The 19,874-nt window shown below is 34.7% G+C and overlaps 1 protein-coding gene across 1 annotated transcript in view; it reads right to left on the minus strand.

Annotated features, from left to right (window-relative positions):
- LOC106460840 (sodium- and chloride-dependent GABA transporter 2-like) overlaps positions 1-8,410 on the minus strand; it is a 92,136-nt gene extending 83,726 nt beyond the window's left edge. Inside the window, exons 1-2 of the mRNA XM_022387643.1 lie at positions 8,267-8,410; positions 7,440-7,683 (exon numbers count right to left, since the gene is read on the minus strand). Of these exons, the coding sequence (XP_022243351.1) occupies positions 7,440-7,614 (175 nt within the window). The 5' untranslated portion in view covers positions 7,615-7,683; positions 8,267-8,410. The remainder of the gene's footprint in view (positions 1-7,439; positions 7,684-8,266) is intronic.
- Between the last annotated feature and the right edge of the window lie 11,464 nt (positions 8,411-19,874).

Genomic DNA, 19,874 nt, shown 5'->3' on the forward strand with positions numbered 1-19,874 from the left:
ACCAACCCAAACAGCTCCCCAAACCATCACGCTGAAACCACCATGCTTCACTGCATGGCTGCAATCTGTTGAGCCAAAACTCTTGGTGAGGCATTCTCCAGACCCATATCATTCCACTGTCCGAAAATTGAGCGAATATTGATTCTTCTGAGAACAATACTGTCTTCCAAAAGTCCAGAGGCTTGGTCATCATACCACTTGCCCACTTCTTTTGTCTGACTATGTTTGCAGGTCTTAATAAGGGCTTCCGTCTAGCTGCTCTGCAACGATAACCTAATCTGTGGAGAATTCGTTGAGCAAATTTCGGGCTCATCCCACCAACTTTGGCCACTTCTGCAGTCGTTAATCTGGAAACCATTTCGATGCTCCTCTTGACAGCCCTTTTTGTCCTCTCCGATGGACCAGGACGACACGGACGCTGCTCAGTTGTTTCCTTGTCGTGTTTCCTGAACTCCACGATGATTCTGTTGACTGTCGAAAGAGAGATTCCCAAATTCTGCGAAATTTGCCGCCGACTTATTCCACCATCTGCTTGATCAACTATCCTTCCTCTAACAAAATCTGATAATTCGAGAGAACCTTGAGTTCTAGGAATGTTGTAGCACAAGATAATTAGTGTGCGGACCATTTTCATTTATATAGTGCTCTGTGAACACAAATTAGTTAGCATAAATCTGTTAAATGACGAAAAATTAGGTGTCTATTTACCTGTGACCACTCAGTGTATATTAATCCGGTTGGGGGGGGGGGCGCATTCGTGAGCATGATTATTTTAAGATAATAAATAGTTTACTTTTGTATGGTTTCAGTTTTGTCGATTTATTCATGAAATTTTCACCCCTTTCTAAATTCTCCAACATTTCCAAGTTTTGGTATAATATTTGAGTTTTTCTAGAGTTACTGAATCTTACACGAACGTTGCCTCCCGGGCTCGCTATTTCACAGCATCTCGCCCTCTATATTAAATTCAATGTAATTATACTTTATAGTCCTTATCACGAAATATACAGTGGCTTAAAAGTGATTTAAGCAAAAAGTATTATCAAACACATTCTACACTTAGCTTCAGTAATTATTCAACACATTTTAAGCCATTTCACTAACAATTTACAGTTACATTCCCAAAATATATACATTTTCAGAGTCGAAAGTTCAAAATTGAACTTTCACGACAAAATTATACAGATTTTTCAAAAGACAAAATATGTTTGCATCAATCATCGGTTTCAGAGTTTATTGAACTTAAATTTTTAAATACACACGCAAGATCGTGAATAACTGTAACTATTAATAGCTTATAATCAAAAGCAAACTACCCACATTGATTAGAATCAAAAACGTAATGAAGTCAACTATATCAAACAGACCCATGTAAGTAATGCAGATATTAAGGCACACACGTACAAAACTTATAATAACTAGAATACACTGAAACTTCAGCTAGGGCACGTACTATCACCGTTTTTATTGCCAAAGAAAGTTTCGGCTGTGATCCCAATAACACCTCACGTGATCGGCCAGCTTAGGGGATTTGGGTTAGTCCTAATCCATATACAAAGACAATAATGTACAATAAGCTCAAAAACTAAAATAATAATAATAATATCAATAAGTAATATTAATTAACAACTACATTTAAAATTATTAAAACCACTTTTTATGTTGGGCATAAGGGGAGGTCAACTAAAGCTTTGATTCATCTGAGTAAACTAAATGAGAAACTCTAGAAAAGAACCTACTGTTCCGAAGTGAGGGTACAACAGTTTGTAATGGAAAATAAGTTATTTTAAAATAAACAGAATATCCAGAATAATTAATTTTGGCACTATTACTACTTACCTCCCCCATTCTTGTAACATAGATATGGAAATCGCCACACATTCCCCAAGCCCACGGCGTACCCTAGGCACGACAAAATAAATTCTCTTTCACTCGCCCATTTCTCTCTTTTACGGTGAATCATGCTTGACCAATTCAACTTCCAAGCTCCCAGATGTTACGAATAAATACTACCCGATTCTCATAGAAAAAGAAATTCACGTCTTTTATTGCATTACTGTATACTCTTCAGCCTTAGCAACACAAACGACACACTGAAACCCGGGTACGAGGCTGTTCAATCATGATTGGCAGATATTATCCAATAAACGTACACCTTATATGTGTCGTCCTCTTGGTGCATTTTTTAATTTAAAGAAAAACACGAGTACTGAATTTCCTTTAAAAAAGAAATATTGATGAAAAAACAGATGATTAAAAAGTGGAAATCCAAGTTAGTCAAAGAAATATTTATTAAAATATTTTACGCATATATATATATATATATAAATCATAAAAATCATTTGTGGCACTGTAGAAAAATAAAATTATTAATCAAATTTGTAATAGAGAACGCGCCAACCCGAAGGTGAATTTAATAATAATAGTAATAGTTTTACAAATTTTGTGCCTATTTAGCGGTCCCGATGGGACAGGGGTTAGTCGATGCACGTACAACGCTAAAATCCAGGGTTCAATTCCTGCGGTGGACAGAGCAGATAGCCCAATGTGGTTTTGCTCTAAAAAAAATAACATTAACTAGCGAAGATTTCAAGGTACCACAGCAGACGAAGTATCGTGAAAAATGAGTTATCCTTTTATTTCATAAATTACACAGTACACAATATATTTTGAAAATAGTACCATTATTTAATAAAAAACTGGAGAAAAGTTTAAGATAACGGACGCTCAGAGTTGCCTTGAAGGCCCAAATCACTTCACATTTCATTTTATGTGCATCAAGTGCCTGTATACTAAAACAAGGTTACACTTGTAATTGATATTACACTACATAGAAAATAAATAAAATTACGTTCAGAGCTGAAATTGTTACTAACAGGATAATTCTGCCAATATGGCAGAGTAATAGGATAGCAAAAAATGACAATCTTTGGCTGTATGCCCATTTCTATGTCATTAGTACTTACGTGTATACAAAATTATCTTTTTTTCAGTGGATGACGAATCTTTTTCCACTGTTTAAATTTTCTCAAGTATCTTAATTCAGTTTGAACTAAAAAATCTTTAGTAACACGAAAACATTTCTCTACAAAAGTGTGTCAAAATCTCAAGTTCATAAAAAAAATACTGTACCGATTTTTCCGAAATTAATAGTTACAGAAATTTAAATTAGTCTTTGAGAATGCTAAGTTTCAGTATAAAACCTTTCTGTCTTTTGTACTTTGATCTTTGTATGTCATGTATCCAGTCTTTGTGACCCCCAGCGGACTTACAACGCTAGAAAGCGGGTTTCGATACTCGTGGTGGGAAGAGCACAGATTGCCCATTGTGTAGCTTTGTGCCTAACTTCACACAAACAAACAAACCAAGCTTTCTGTCTAACTTCAAACAAACAAACAAACCAGTCTTTGTGTTGAAATTTCGTCACTAGAATTGACTCCTACACGGTTTCTTTTTGAATTTTTGGTTAAAGCTACACAAGGACTATATGCCCACAACAATATATAATTTTGGATTGATAGAGTACAGGGAAGGCAGCTGGTCAACAGCACTCACCGCCAAATAGTACAATTCGATCGTCATTTTTACAATGCCCCAAAGTTCGGGGCGCATTTTTGTGGTAACGGGACACGAACTTTAAACTTTAAACCCACGAAAAATGGGTGAACGAACAAATAAACAATACAAGTTCCACATGCAACAATTAAGGGATATTTGTTAATCATCGCATACAGTATACAAATGGACAATGGCCCCCAGTGGCACAGCGGTTTAACTGTGGACTTACAACGCTAGAAACCAGGTTCCGATACCCGTGGTGGGCAGAGCACAGATAGCCCATTGTGTAGCTTTGTGCTTAACTTCAAACAAATGTACACAACCTTACAATAAGTATATAGACATCCTTGAGTATACAAATCGACCATCTTCCTGATGTCCTATGCAAGTACATTTTATTGATTTGTATTCTCTTGATTTATTTCTTAGGGTTAAATTCTCACTAATCATAATACATTAACTGCGTGCCATGTTATTTAAACTGTTCTTAATCTACTCTGAATAGCCCCAGAACATTTTCATTTCCTGCGTATATTACTGACTTTTTCTTCGTGTTTGACCTCCTGGTATTGTGAATTACATGGAAGTTATAAATTCTTTGGAAGTTACTACATCTAATGTTAAAAATTAATATCACCTGTTGTTCGACCCTTTTATTTCTAATTCTAATAAAGCTAAGTAAGGTCATGGGTTCAGGGAAAAAATGCCAAAAGTCATCAGGTTCTGTAATTGCTTTCGTGCTTCCCACTAGTCTATAGGGTACTTCCCTTTACATTAGGGGTTCAGACATCTGGCTAGAGCTTTGAAGGAAATCATCCCCATCAAAGCCATCGTTGATGATAGTGATGGCGTTGCCACTGATGCAGAAAGACTCATTCAAACTATTCAATTTTTGACTTCACTATCCTCATTTCTATACCAAGCAATATTGAATAAGCTCGGACATTTTTCTAGTCGTAAGCAGTAGTGTGATTCATAACAAGCTTTTCCAAACATACTATTATTCAAACGACTCTCACGCAGAGTTAGGGGAACTTCGGTAAACAATGGGAGAATCTACTACTTTTGAAGGCACATTTCCTTCTTTCATCAGTTCATCCTTTTGTAGCCAATCCAACTCAGTGTTACAAGTGTAAATTACCAGTTCATCCTTTTGTAGCTAATCCTGCTCAGTGTTACAAGTGTAAAATATTTAGACCTACTACTTCCAAGTGTAGAGAACAAGTAACACGAGGTGCTCCACTTGTGTAAGACGTCATTCTCGGGTAGACTGTACTGTGTTTCCTCTGGTGGAATACAGAGTAAGTGAACACGTTAACGCTACTTACAGCTTAAGCTAGGATTGACGTTGTTCCTTCACTTTTAAGCAGTGTTATTTCTTATGCTCGTGTACTTTCTCAAAACTTGCCCAACAAACAAACTTCCTTTCACCACTATCCTTCCACTGGTAATCTATTCACCAGATCAGTTAATGTTGGCTGCAAATTGGATGATCAAGGTACTCAATCTGAACCCTTGTTTCCTTCTTAGAATATTGACACTGTTTTAGATTTCGTAACTTTCACTCTAAGTGCATCAAAAATAGTTTATTCGACAGCTCTGGTTGACAAGCCATCCCTAAAATATGGTGTATTGTCTTGTTAGACAAAATCTTCGCTTTTCTCCTTTTCACATTAACAACGTCTCTCGTCTAAAAGCTATACGAATTACTGTTATTTGGGGCCTCAAGTCTCACACCACTAACAGCGAGAATACTCAACTGATGACTTAAGATAGAGTGGTCATAAAGGCATTTTTGTGTGGTTAAGACTAACAATTATTAACTGTAGCTTTTAATTGAAGATTTTTTAGTAAATTTTCTTGTAGCAGTTATTACAAATAACTATATCAATAATATATATAACCCAGTTATATGATTTAGTTTTAATGATCTTGTTTCTCTGTTTCCTGAAAATGGTTCCTTTTTGAATTGGGAGTATTTCAATACTCGTAATCAATGTTCGTCCTATTGATATCAACGGTCGTACGTTACACTTTTTTCTTGAGAAACATGTATTACTTATTCTCAATGACGAATCACCAACTCATTTGGATTCATATAATAGCAAACCTTCTGCTCTAGATTTAACCATTGCCCCCCGTTACTCTAATGTTAAATGCACACATAAAGTGGCAGCCAATAGTTTAGGTTGTGATCACTTTGGTCTTGTTTTATCTAGTTCTTCCAGTTATGGTAATTCCCACTTGAAAGTTTTCCAATATCAACTGAGAAATATGTTCTTCTGAGATGTATTATTCCTTATTCTCTGCTATTTTTGAAACAGTCTTTGCCAATACTTTTAGTGAGATCCTGGTTCAATCTGCTCAAATGTCTTCTTGTCCTCAGCAGCTTCACTGACAAGTAGTCCTAGTGCAATACCAAATGCAACCGGCTCATTGTATTAGATTGTATTGTCTACCGTTGCTTAACACGGCATGAATTTGATATTGCCCTTTACCATTGTGATTTAACACCTGGAAATAATTCTATCGCTTATTCAATTTTACTCCACCTTCGCCATTTCTTGCATTTTCCTCTTGAACTTGTTTAGTAACAATTGGTTTACTCGCTGCTGTACACCTTTATGGAAGTATGCTGTTATATCTATTCCAAACCTAATGAACTTCCTCATCTAACATCTCCTTGTGTAGCTAAGACCCCTGAACTTATAGTCAATAAACATTTTATTTGGTCCCTAGAAACTATTTTAATCTCTCTCGTAGTAAAACTGGCTTTTATAAAGAGAAAAATGCTTTAAACTGCTTAACAAGTTAAAAACAACAACAATTTACTCTTGTAAATGAAGGTTTGCAATTGTTCTTTTCTCAGATAATGAATCTGCTTTTGGCACTATCTATATTTATTTATTGCTCTAAAACTTTATTGTACTGGATACAGAGGGCACAACTTATGGTGGTTACATAGCTTTCTTGAAGGAAGAATTTGTGCTGTATCAAATCAGAATAAATTTGGTCATCCACCTTTCGGAGAATCAACAGAGTTCATCAAGGATCTAGACTTAGCTTAACTCCATTTAATGGTATGTCATCTGATCTTCAGGACACCTTGGCACAAAATTACTCTGGCATTTATCCTGATATGATGTTGCTATCTGGAAGCAATGCTGAAGGTCTCTTGGGCGCTTGACTCGCAATATGAGGGTCACGGGTTCGAATCCTTTGGGGGCGTTATAATATGACGGTCAATCCCACTATTCATTGGTAAAAGAGTAGCCCAGGAGTTGGCGGTGGGTGGTGATGACTAGCTACCTTCCCTCTAGTCTTTTACTGCTAAATTAGGGATGGTTAGCTCAGATAGCCCTCGTGTAGCTTTGCGCGAAATTAAAAAATAAAAATAAAATAAGCATATCTGGAATTGCTGCTTTTATGTAGATATTTTGTGTCTAAACGGCATGTATAAAAAAGAGACTAAAAGATTTGTTACTGTTATTTACTGCACTGAAAACTGGAGATAATGTGGTTGGTTGCTCTTAACCGAAAAGCTACATAATGGGCTATCTGTGCAGTGCCCACCACGGGTATCGAAACCTGGTTTTTAGCGTTATAAGCCCTCATACATACCGCTTAGCCACTGGGCTCTAACTAGTAATCAAGCCAAAACTGTATTTACAAAGTGTATCTCTTTTGTTACTAAAGCCTACTGATACGAGTTACGGACGATATACTCAGTCAAATCAACAATGTGTATGAACATTGAAATAGCTAAGGTTTTCACATTATGTGTTTAAAGCTAAATAGTTATTTAAAATGATCATATGATAAAAATGAAAATAAAATACAAACTTTTAAAATGTACAGAGTTTCATATTACATGTACATACCTCCACCATTTCTGTAGCACAGGTACGGAAATCTCCACACATTTCCCAACCCTACTGAGTATCCAAGGCATGATAGCACAAACTCTGAACTCCGCCTCCAGTAACCCCTTTTGATGAGCGCTTCCGTTTTAATCGGTTCTTCACCCTCAGATAGTTTTTGCACCTCCCTAGTCATTGTGTTCTCATCAGAGATGATGTACCTTTGATGTACCTGTTTGTGTTTGGCAGCATCCCTTCATGATGACTAGAAAATTCAATAGTAAACATTGATATACCTTGTTTATAGCTTCTTTATTTCGAATAAGTTAAACCTACGTTGTGAGGTTATCTAAGTAGCACTGTACACTGTACGATAGTTAAAAGTGTGCGAAATCATCTAACGAAATAAATCACTTGGCAGTTTTCAACGCTGTGGAGGTTTTGCGCATAAACAAATAAGTATATATTTAAATTTGATAGAGGGCGTCAACACCTACGTGGGAGGGAATCATTGATTGTAATAGAAGTCGTTTTCCGAGGAGGACGGAACAAGCACGCAGGGAAGCGAGCGTATCTAGCTGTATATCTTATTAGTGATGGAAACCAAGTTAAATTTTAATATAACATAATACAACTTAGAATTATTAACTGATTTTATGGGTTTCTGTGATAACACACCATGAACTAGCTAATGTTACGTTAACCTGGTATACACAATAAAAGTAATTTGAACAAAACACTAACTTACAATACCACTATCAAATGGCTTAGTTACGCCGGAAGTTATTCTCTCCGTAGATTGTGATTATATAACTTAAGTCTCAAATTAAGCCAAATTCCAACTTCACCTTTCGGTTTATGTTCGTCATTTAAAGGAACGGTAGTTTGAAAATAATACTTAAGTTATAATTAATAAGCGTAGTAACTTGCAACTTCAGATTCAACCAAAGGTAAATTATTCTCCCTGGTTACTGTCACCCTTTTCGTAATTTACCAGCTTCACTGTCAAAGTAGGCCTAACGTCACGTCAAAGCAAACATTCGCTTCTATGACGTTCAAAATGAATTTTAAAAATATTTCAAAGGAATTTTATAAAAAATAAACCATTCTACTCATAACATTTTTATTATATAAGAATTTAACTCACAAGTTATTACAGCTATTTAAAAAGGTATTGAGATATTTACTAAAGCTTTTCGTTCGTTCTTGTAAATATTGCTATTCTTACTTATAACTGTCGAAGTCTCAGTAAATATCGTTTACTGTTATTTTGTGTTCTTTTTCACAAGTGGCAATTCAGTTTATTTTTTACCAATCACATTTTTGAAACACCTGTGGGTAGTTAAATAGCGTATAATAATGAAGAAATATAATACCCCTCATTTATACCCTAAATAAGCATCATGCGATGAATATGTATTTGCAACTTATATTGGAATAAAATATTATAAATATCGCAAATCCTAAAGTATTCTCAAGACAAATTTATATTAGTTAAAATCAAATCTGACTCATTAATAAAATCATTCCTCTACGTGTGTTAAAATTATAATATCTGTGTTTAACGATATGTGATGAAATGGAAAGTATTAATTGGTCTTGTTTTAAGTTAAGCACAAAGCTACATAATGGGCTATCTGTGCTCTGCCCAATACGGGTATCGAAACCCGATTTCTGATATTGTAAGTCCGCAGACATACCGCTGTACCACTGGGAGGCCGTAGTAATCATTTGCTATAATAAATAAAATTTATTGCAAAGCAACTGCTCAATATTAAAGGGTCATCTGTTTGGCCAGGCATGGCCTGCTGATTAGCGAGCTTGGGTGTGGATTGAACCTCCAACCACAACATGTCGCTGAATATGCTCCACACTTCAGCTTTGGAGGTATTAAGGCATTCTGCTATTCAGTTAAGAATAGATATGTAGGCGGAGGCTGTTTACTTATTGCCCTCCATTTGTTAGAAGTTCTACATTCGGGATCGCTATGTTTAAACTTTATGGTCTCTGACCTGAGAGAATAATGGCAATTTTCATTTATTAAATCATGGCACATAAGAAACTGCCACATGTCAGCCGAAACCCATCTATATTGGATGGCAATAAAAAGCACAGTTTCAATTGTGCTTAGAGCACAAGTTGTGGTTAAGGTATGAGTGAAAGCAAATAAGGCTTTCTGATGAATAGTTTTTTGTTGTTTTTTTACACTAAAATGAACATACGAGAAAAAATACACTAGGCACTTTGCCCTGCTTCTATTATTCAAATTGTACTGGAGATGGTATAATGGTGCGAGAAATATGCTTCTGACAGAATCTGACTCTTGTTGAGCATATTTGAATTCACTTGAACAATTAATCGGTCACCGTACCTATTTTCTGACAACTGTAAAACAGCTAGAAACCACACTCATCGGCGAGTGACTTAAACTCAAGTAAGACGCCTTCCAGCTTTTTGTAGAGTCTGTTACGTCTCTGGTCGTTAGTTAATTTTCCGTAAAACTTCTTTCCGAAGAAACTTTAGCGATACAAGTCCTTTCTTAAATAAAAATGGTTTATTCTTTCTGAATACAACTTTGCAATACACTTAATTTCCACATTCACGCTATAACAAACGCTGTAATTCACAATGAACGTCTCACGTACTCGACTCAACTGTCAATTACACATTGTTGCCGCCACTTCTTGGCGACTTATATATACAAGACTACCGCATATCTAGTAGCCTCTCGAGACTTCAGGAAGGGACGTGAACGTTCGAGAATATGACGCGTTACTAGAGTCACGTGACCCCCGCTGTCGTAACAAGTCTATGCTCTGCTTATTTCAGGCTACCGTTGCGAGAAAAGTTGATACAACACGAATTTAGGTGAAGGTCTTGATAACGTATATATCTTCAAAGTAGTTATACCACCTTTCCTTATATGATCTAGTAGTTATAGTGTTTGACTCGCAATCTAGGGCCGTGGGGTTAAAACCCATTGCTGAACATGCTCGCCTTTTAAGTCATGGGTACGTTATAATGTGACGGTCAATCTACTTATTCGTTAGTAAAGAACAAACCGAGAACTGGCGTTTAGTGGTGTTGACTAATTGTCTTCCCTCTAGTCTATAACTTCAAAATTAGGGATTGCTAGTTCAGATATCCATCGAGTAGCTTTGCGGTGAAATTTAACAAACAACCCTCGAGAACTTTCAATCAGTACTCTGTTATAAAACTATGAAAGATACAACTGAAAATATATATGGTTATCCTGACTTAGGAATGTACGAGAGGTGATTGAAATGCGTAAAGGATATGTATTGAATATTATGAAAGTCTCAAAATATATCAGATATATGTAGGAGATAAAAGTGTTTTAAAATGGGAATCTTAAAAAACTTTGATTTGTTATAATTCAGTGACTGTAGGTCATGAGACACATAATTATGGCCACTGCATACAGGGATAACTGTGACTGTCTTAAACTAATGAGGCACTAAATGTATATGTGGGCCTTTACCATTGTGTCAAATAACTAAGTGGGCCTTCAGGTACAAAAGCTTGAGAACCCTATTGTAACTGATCTAGTAGTCTTTGTAACCTTCAAAAATCGGATAAATTTCGAGTGCTTTAACTATTTAGAATCTTAAAACATATAAAAACATAATGAAAAATGATTGGTCTTTTATTTAAAATAATAGCCATTCGAAGAGCAGATTTTAACAGTAATGCAAAAGGTGATCTGTTGTAAGTTATTGCATTTAAGAAATCTGTGGATAAAATAGTGTCTTTTATAAGATGCGAATGTCTTAACACTGGAATTATCGATGGGTTCCTTTCTTCTTTGACTTCTTAAAAACATTTTCATTAACTATTTATGGAACAACTTGCTTGTGGATCCATGACATAGAGTCACATGCAAAATACATTTGAATATTGGTGATTTCACCCAAATAATTTAGTCAATTCTGTACACTGAATATTGTAATAGTCAAACACATAAAACTTGTAAATGTGATGTAGTATGCGGTCTCTATGGTGTAGTAAAGGATAATTTGAGGCTTTTTTATTGTAGTTATTGTTAATACAACAAACAGTGTGATGTAGTAAAATTGGCTGAAGAAAAAATATAACCTTTACAGAAATCGAATAAAGGAAAGTCATTGTATATATATATAAGGAAGGAAGGAATGGTCATCAGATGTATAAACATGAAATATTCTCTTTCTTAAGGAGTTTATGTAGTCTTTTTTCAGGATCTTAACCAAGACTGTACTTTCCATGAAGTTCGCGGAAAGAGAAAGAAAAATAAAAGTTGAATGTCCATTTATATTTATAGTTATATTAAGATTTCAAAATCTATCGAAGTATTTTGGTAACTCAGGTGTTTTTAATGTCGGATCCTGTTCAAAACTACAGTGGTTCACTGCATTCGAGTGCTGTCTTATAAATTATTGGAGATAAGGTGATATACCTATTTATATTAATATGGAAAGGTTGAGGAATAATGGTTTGAAATGCAACTTATATTGGAATACCACCTATTACTGAAAATGAACTAAACCAGTGAAGCATGGTGATGTGTCAGCACAAATATGGGTTTGTATCTCAGCCGACAGTGTAGGTAATCTACGTGAAATTGGTGGCTCTAACTGCTGACAAGTACAGACAGATTTTGATCCATCATTCCATTCCCACAGTCCCAATATGAACATTCTTGAAGATATGTGGGCTTACGTAAACACTAGAAATAGTTAAAATGCAATCAAACAGCTTGATTGAGTTGTGGAGAGTAGTACAGTATATATGAAACAAAATCTCAAAATTGCAAATTAGTAAATTCTATGGCAGCATGAAACAAAATGTAATGCTCTATTTTGAAACAAAGGGCTCAGATTCAATGTAATTATGTAATATGCAGGCGTGCTAGGTGTTTTATACACCTTATATCTAACTGTTAAGTTCACATGAAATTTTTCACAATTTTCAACCATATATATATATATATATATAGTTTTAATTATAGAACGTTAGTCAATGAAGTGGCTAAGTTTCTTTTATCATACTTACCTAATATTTCGGATCAATCACCTATGGCACAACATGTACTTCCTTTGGGACAATTTTTTCTGTAAATGAAAATACTATATGAAAGTAGAAAATGATATTTTTATTTGACGGGTCAAGTGATACCTTAAGGTTACATCATCTCTTATTTTATATAATGCTATGTTTTTCCAGTCTGGAATACATAGGTTTTTTCATACTCATAGATATTTCTCAAATATCCACTAAAAGCACCGTCCTCCGTTATAAACTAATTTTGATTATGTTTGAGAAATAAATAGTGTTTTAAATGTGTGTTTTTCATTGTCCCTAGCATCTTTTTTTTTTCATGGCCCAGTCAAAATCAAAGAATTCACCTTTAATCCCATAAAACATTTTTTGGCCAAGTCACATGTTATCTTCCGGAACTACCTGATTACTCTTGGAAGGAATCAGTGAACGAGAGAATACAACACCAGTGCTTTGTACAAATTATTTGCTTTCTTTTGCATATTCTATGATAAGGCTTTGTACCATTTGTTGTTTGGTACTCTATAATGTGTATCATGTGTGTGTTTCCATAATTATTTGTATTACTGTTTTATATATGGACATCAGTTACAGACGAAAACCATTATGTCTCTCATGGGAAACAATTGTGAAACTGATAACATGTTGACTTCCTCATACTTATATGTATATATTTACACACAGAAATATTTGGGAGTTCCTTTTGATATAAGAATTTTTTTTCACTTTTACAAAACAAAACTTGGACTATGTAACCACCCTTACAGAATTTAGTGTTGAAACATCTTGCATAAAGAAAAACAGAAACACATACTGGTCGTAATGAAAAATGGCCTTAGCTGCTATTCTATTGAAAACCAGCTGCAACTGCTATACGGTTGGTACAGTTGATATTATAAGATTAGTAGTAAGAACAATATTACGAAGACAACTGAAAATGATTTAATTATTGCTTTTTTCTAAATGAAACAACTGAATAATCACTTGCCACACCCTGTATTACAGGGTAGACAGTTAATGAACATCACCCACCACCAACTCATACGACTATGAGTTACCTCTTACTTGTATTCTTTATATATGTTAATAGACATGTAATTCGAAAAGGTTTTTATGAAATGAAGAACATGCAGGTTATAATAATTTGTAATAAATCTGATGACTCATAACAATTTGCCCCCTAATGGCACAGCAGTATGTCTGCAGACTTATACTGCTAGAAACCGGGTTTCGATACTATTGGTGGGCAGAGCACAGATAGTCCATTGTACAGCTTTGTGCTTAACTGCAAACAAACAAATATAACAATTTAATTAATATTTTTCATTGTTGATCCGATATTTCTGTATTGGCTAACAATACACGAAGCGTAGTCAAAACGCTTTTTTGCTATTCTTACCAGAAACCTGTATTGGGTCAATAAAGAATGCGATTTAATTATTATCAGTTTTCTGTGACGTAATACCGCACCTGTTACCAGCTGATGGTTCATGCATGTTTAATCAGCTCAAAAATTATACATCGTAAGAAAATATTGTTGTAAGTTTTATTTTTGGCTCAAGCCGTTTCCTAAACTTTGAAAAAAGTTCTAGGTATTAATACCACACCCATCATGTTATGTCAAACTTCTTTCCGGCTAAACAACAGTACAAATGTCTGGAAACGTCTAGATTTTAAAAAAGGGCCACAATAGTGCCCCTACTTACATTATATAAATTCCCTTGAATAATTTCCTAACATAAGAACAATGACACACTAATTTTAATCTTCTATAATTAGGACTAAACTAACTCTTGACAGTAATAAATTAAGGTTCATAAATCTGAAGATTCCAATTATTATATCAAAAAACAAAGTACAATTAAAATTTTGATAAACAAACAAAATATTCCGTTTTTAGTCATTTATTGTACTTAGACTGTCCAGTTACGAAATCTTTTTAGTGGGTTTATTTTCAGCGGCCTATGGTATGAAGTTGGAATGATCTATAGTGCTTTGTCCTTTATGCGCCATTTGGCCACTAGGTGCGTTCTCTATAGGTAGATTGTTGAGGAATCAATTAAGGGTTCCATCGTTTGTGATAACATTGGAAGGGATCTCAACAGGAGCCTCGAAAACTCTTCAGCTGGTTAACTTATCTCTGGCGAAGTTTTTTCTGACGCTAACCAGTTTGATGTTCTCCAATCAACATGCTTCCAAAGACAACAATACCTGTCTTTTTGGATTCTGCACCTTAGGTTGGTTGTCAGTATTATCTCGTGCTTCCATTATTATTGTGACTGAAAGTTTAAACTCGGGTGCTGTAATTGTCAAGCAGTGCACAGGAATTTTTTGAGTACAGACTGTAAAACTGTCTGAATTGAGATCGCATCTGTGTTACCCCATGAAGTCAATCCTCAATATACTATTTTCCTCAGTGTCAGTTGGGTGTGAATTGCCTTTTGTACAACTCAGGATTTTGGACCTGTCAAGCCTGTGTTGAATGCGTGCGATACGAATAAATATTCCTCGAACTTTAAATTGTGGATGTGTTAAAAGATTGGATCTTGAGTGTTAGGGTATTGTTGACTGGCTACCTTTCCTCTGGTCAGTAGTTCAAAATTAAGAACAGCAGCAAATAACCTTAGTAGTCTTGACTTAAATACAAGATACAAATACAGTGACAATTATTCATTTAATATCAGAATTAAAGAAGATTTAAGATTAAGGCCCTAAGGTTAATTGGAAACGCTCTAAACAGGTAATTAAAACATAATACAGTAAAATTTTACTTAAATGTAGTAAAAACAGATAACTTAAAGGTAGTCATATTTAGAAAATAGGTAAATAAAGTTAAGTAAGCAGTCAGTAAATGAATAAAATACTTAAAGAAATTCACTATTAACAACAATAAACATGTTAAGAGTAATTAATGAGTTATTTATCATTTAGGTTATTTATATAGTAAATACGTCGTCACTTCCGGCGCTAAAAGTAGTTAACAGCTTTGTTTTCATATATAAAAAATTTCATATTACAACTTTGAATAAAGAACTAGGGTTTAATTTAGAAATATTACAATGGATTTTGTTTGTAGCTAAGCACAAAGCTACACAATGGGCTATCGGTGTTCTGCCCACCACGGGTATCGAAACCCAGTTTCTAACGTTGTAAGTCCGCAGACATACCGCTGTGGCACTGGGGGCAATATTAAAACGGTAACGAGATGTATAAGCACGTTAAAACAGATATGAAAAGTATCGCAGATAAATATGTTACTGTTCTATCATACATTGGTGTACATTCTGTTAATTATTTTGGCGGGATACCTACAATATTTTGGCTTCCCGAACTACATAAGTCACCATACAAATTCAGCTTTATTTCCGGGGCTTAAGCATGCTACGATTAAGGATCTGTGGATTATCATTGGTAATTGTCTGAAATACATTAAACAGCATTTAAATACATACTGTAACATTACCAGAGAGAGAACCGGTATTAATCTTTTCATTATCATTGGTTATTTCTTTAAATGTACAACGTAAAACAAAGGCCTTGAAGCTATAACAATAGACATTTTTCATTTTGGTAATTTTGACACTAGCCTTTCTGTGATAACTCCCCGGGTGAGATAGCGGTAAGTTTACTGACTTACAACGTTAATATCCAAAGATCCGGGGTTCGATTCCCAGCGGTGGACACAGCAGATAACCCAGTGTGTCCTTGCTCTAAAAATAAACAAACTTATTGATAAAATTAAAAAAAGAATTTCATCAACAATTCTAAAGTCTTTTAATAATTCTGGTAAATTAATGTCTGTTTGTTTATTAATTTCCCTCGTGTAGCTTTGCGCGAAATTAAAAACAAATAAACAAACAAGTGTCTATAAACACAGATCATTCGATGACAAAGTCATTCACAATAACAACCATTGTTTCACATTAAACGAATTCTTGATGGCCGTGTATTTTTTTAGCTTACAACACATTTCTGTAACTTGCCAACATGTATTCCAACAAATACAAGGAATTTCAATGGGGAGTAACTTCAGCCCCAAAATTGCAAATCTATATTCATTCCGACTCGAATTTTCATATATTACAAATATTAGTAAGAAGGATTATAATAAAATTTTGGACAGCAGTCGCGCTTATATTAATGATATTCCAGGCCCGTGCGGAATGTGCGGGTTCTAATTTGTGAAATCAAAAGCTAACATATATTGTGCGAACCACAATCAGTATTCATAGCATGCTAATATTACTGGGGTCTGGGGGCATTCCCCCCCAGAAAATTTGTAAAAAGGATACTATGAAATTGAATCTGGAAGCAATTTTGCATGAGGTATAGCTTAAACAATTGTATGACTGTTCACATAAAATCCACAAACATCCAATGAAAAGTCAACAAATCACCATTCTGTTGTAACACTGCATGGAGAGAAAGATTTAAATTAACATAAATATGTATGTTTTATTATATTAAAGTACTGTACTATCTACATTCAGAGTAATTATTAATTGTTAAGTTATATTACTAATTTGAACGACTCTGTACAACAATAGTATATTAGTTATTTCAATCATTGTCTATCATATACATACGTGTATGTACTACTGGAATAAGCATACTCCATTCTTCTGGGGGTGATTTTCCACAAATAACTCACGTACAGTTTCAATGTTGATAGCAGTGTCATAATGATTATGTATTAAAGCTAGAGCACTCAGTCTTTCTTCGGTTTGTGTACACCACAGGTAGATATTCAACTGGCGGAGAGCAGATGCCGAACGTTCACATGAACATGAACTTAGTGACAGTGTTGCAAAGAGTTTGGGTAACATAAATATATTTGTTACACTGAAGAAGTATAGAAAGCCATCCTGTTTTCCATCGGTGAAGTTCTTCATCAGAATATCAGGATTTGGCAAATCTTCCCTGTAAAAATCTATAGTCTGTCTGATATTAGAGATAGAAAACTCTTGTGTGAGTTTTGATGTCATAAGTTTCTGAATTGATGCTGCTTTCTTTACATGTGTATCAAATCTGGAGGAAAGATTACTGATAATGTGGTCAAGAAAAGAAATGGTTAATGTTTTCTTAAAGTAATCCTTCACGGAGCTATATTCTGTATTTGCACGTAGGGCTTGTCGCTGAATAACTCGTGGTGTATTAACATTAATATTATTTTTGTTTACAATATTACTGCTGTGCTTGAAGATACGATGTAAATAATCATCTACGTTCGCTCTTAGTGAAGTCAGTTCTTTACAGCATTGTTTTATAAGGGAAACACCAGAACCAATGTCTTGGCTTGGACCTTTCAAATTTACAGAATATTCTTTTAAATAGTAAAGGGGAAGTTGTAAAGCTGTTAAACAAAAAATGAATTCAAAGGATTCCAGTATATTTAGATAAGCCAGAGTATTTTTCTTATCTTCAGCAGCCCAATTGTCACTAAATATTTCAAAATTATCATCTTCATACACAATAATCTCACACATATGAGTATGAATGAATGGCATAAACAGAACCTTTCCCAACCTTCATATTCTTAACCCAGTGTTTAATGCACACATTGAGTAGTGGAAGACGTGATGAAGCTGCTCCAAGATGGATGCCCTTTTGGTAGATTGCCTTTATTAGTTCCCTACGTTTAGTTGAGGATTTAATCCAAATAGTTATTACTCTAACTTGATTGATACAATTTCGTATTGGTGGAACTGAACATAAATTCATAATGAGTGTACAAGGCCTTACTTTGCATATTTCTAATTTGTTTTTGGACACCAGATCTTTCACCAGCTACGGTGGATGCTCCATTATATTCTTGACCATGCAATTCATTTAGAGATAATCCAACATTAGTCAATATCTTTGTAATTGCACATAAATTACCTGTTGCTCTGGTCCTCTGTAGCTGAATAAAGCCAACAAATTCCTACCTAATTTCACAGTTATCGTCTACAAAGCGGAGACATATTGGTAAATGATCCACATTGTGAGAAGACATTTCATCAGCAAGAACAGAGTAAAATCCAGCCTTTTTTACTTCATCAGTAATTTTTACTTGAATTACATCATATCCTAAGACATTGATGGTGTCACTATGTGATCGAGGAGATAAATATGTAGCATTTTTTGTCTTGGGATGATACAAATGAGCTCTCAGCATTTCATCATTTTTAGCATAATGTTTCAGCAAGACCAGAAAATTGCTTAGATTTTTGGAAGAATGTACATCGCCAGTGTCGCTGCGAAATACAATACATTGTTTTCCCAAAATGGCAAATACAATTTGATAAAGAATATGTTTAATATAAGTTATACATGACTGAAGAGCACTGTTTGGAATAATATCAATTCTACTAGACGGTGGATGTTCAATGGAATCCTTCAAAGCATAAGCAGCCTGCACAGAATCACGATGGTAAACAAGCTTAGAATGGTTGCTTAAGACATCACTAATTTTTACCCAGTTGTTATTGATTTGTTAACAAGTGTTACTTTACCATGACGACTATGCACTGGAAGAAGGATAGCACAAGGAACAGAAATTTTGGGGTGTATAATAACCATGGCTATTTTTCAAGCCAAGCTATTTTAAACTTGCGGTTACACCCAGGAGGAAAAGTGGTAGGAAAACTTTTGGTGGTGAGTGCCAGATGCTTATAAGTAGAGGAATATGTTTCAGCATTTGATAGATTAATAAAAGTTTGGCATTTTTCATCAAGTGATTTTGTTGGTGTCAATAAATTGCCAATGTAAATACATGGCTTAGTGACTACAGAAATACTATGACAAATCTCTGATGAATCCATGATTGCTGTAGTGAAATGCGATGATGATGGTCCAGGAAGAACAGAGTTGTCAATGCTTGAAGCAGTTTGAAGCTCAAATAAGCCAGTTTGCATATCATCAATGTCATCACCACAAGAAAATATCTCAATAGTGTCAACCTCACAAGCTTTACCTTCATCGCCAGCATCAGAGAAAGACTGACATGTTGACTGATGTTTTAAAGATGCGACAAGTATATAACTTTAATATAACATTGTAGCTTATATGTAGTTTATATCTATGGTAAAAATTTTTGTTGTACTCATCTACATAAAGATGAATTATAATATTATGTAAAAGGTATTAATGGATTAAATACAAACTTTGAAATTTAAAACACCAGACATATGCATAACACAACACAAGGCAGCTATTATAATTGCATGACAAATGCTAAATTAGCTACTAAAGCAGCAAAGCTACGTAGTACCGTACCTTGGTCGTCATGTGCTAATCCTTTTCTTTTGCTGGCAAAAAACCAAAAAAAAAAAGTTCTTATATCGCTGCAACCAGTTTCATGTAAGCACTTCATTCTGTTTGGTAAGAAGTGTGGAAGTCTAGTATATATATATATAT

Source organism: Limulus polyphemus, unplaced genomic scaffold (genome assembly GCF_000517525.1).
Source record: "Limulus polyphemus unplaced genomic scaffold, Limulus_polyphemus-2.1.2 Scaffold847, whole genome shotgun sequence".
NCBI classification, from domain to species: Eukaryota; Metazoa; Arthropoda; class Merostomata; order Xiphosura; family Limulidae; genus Limulus; species Limulus polyphemus.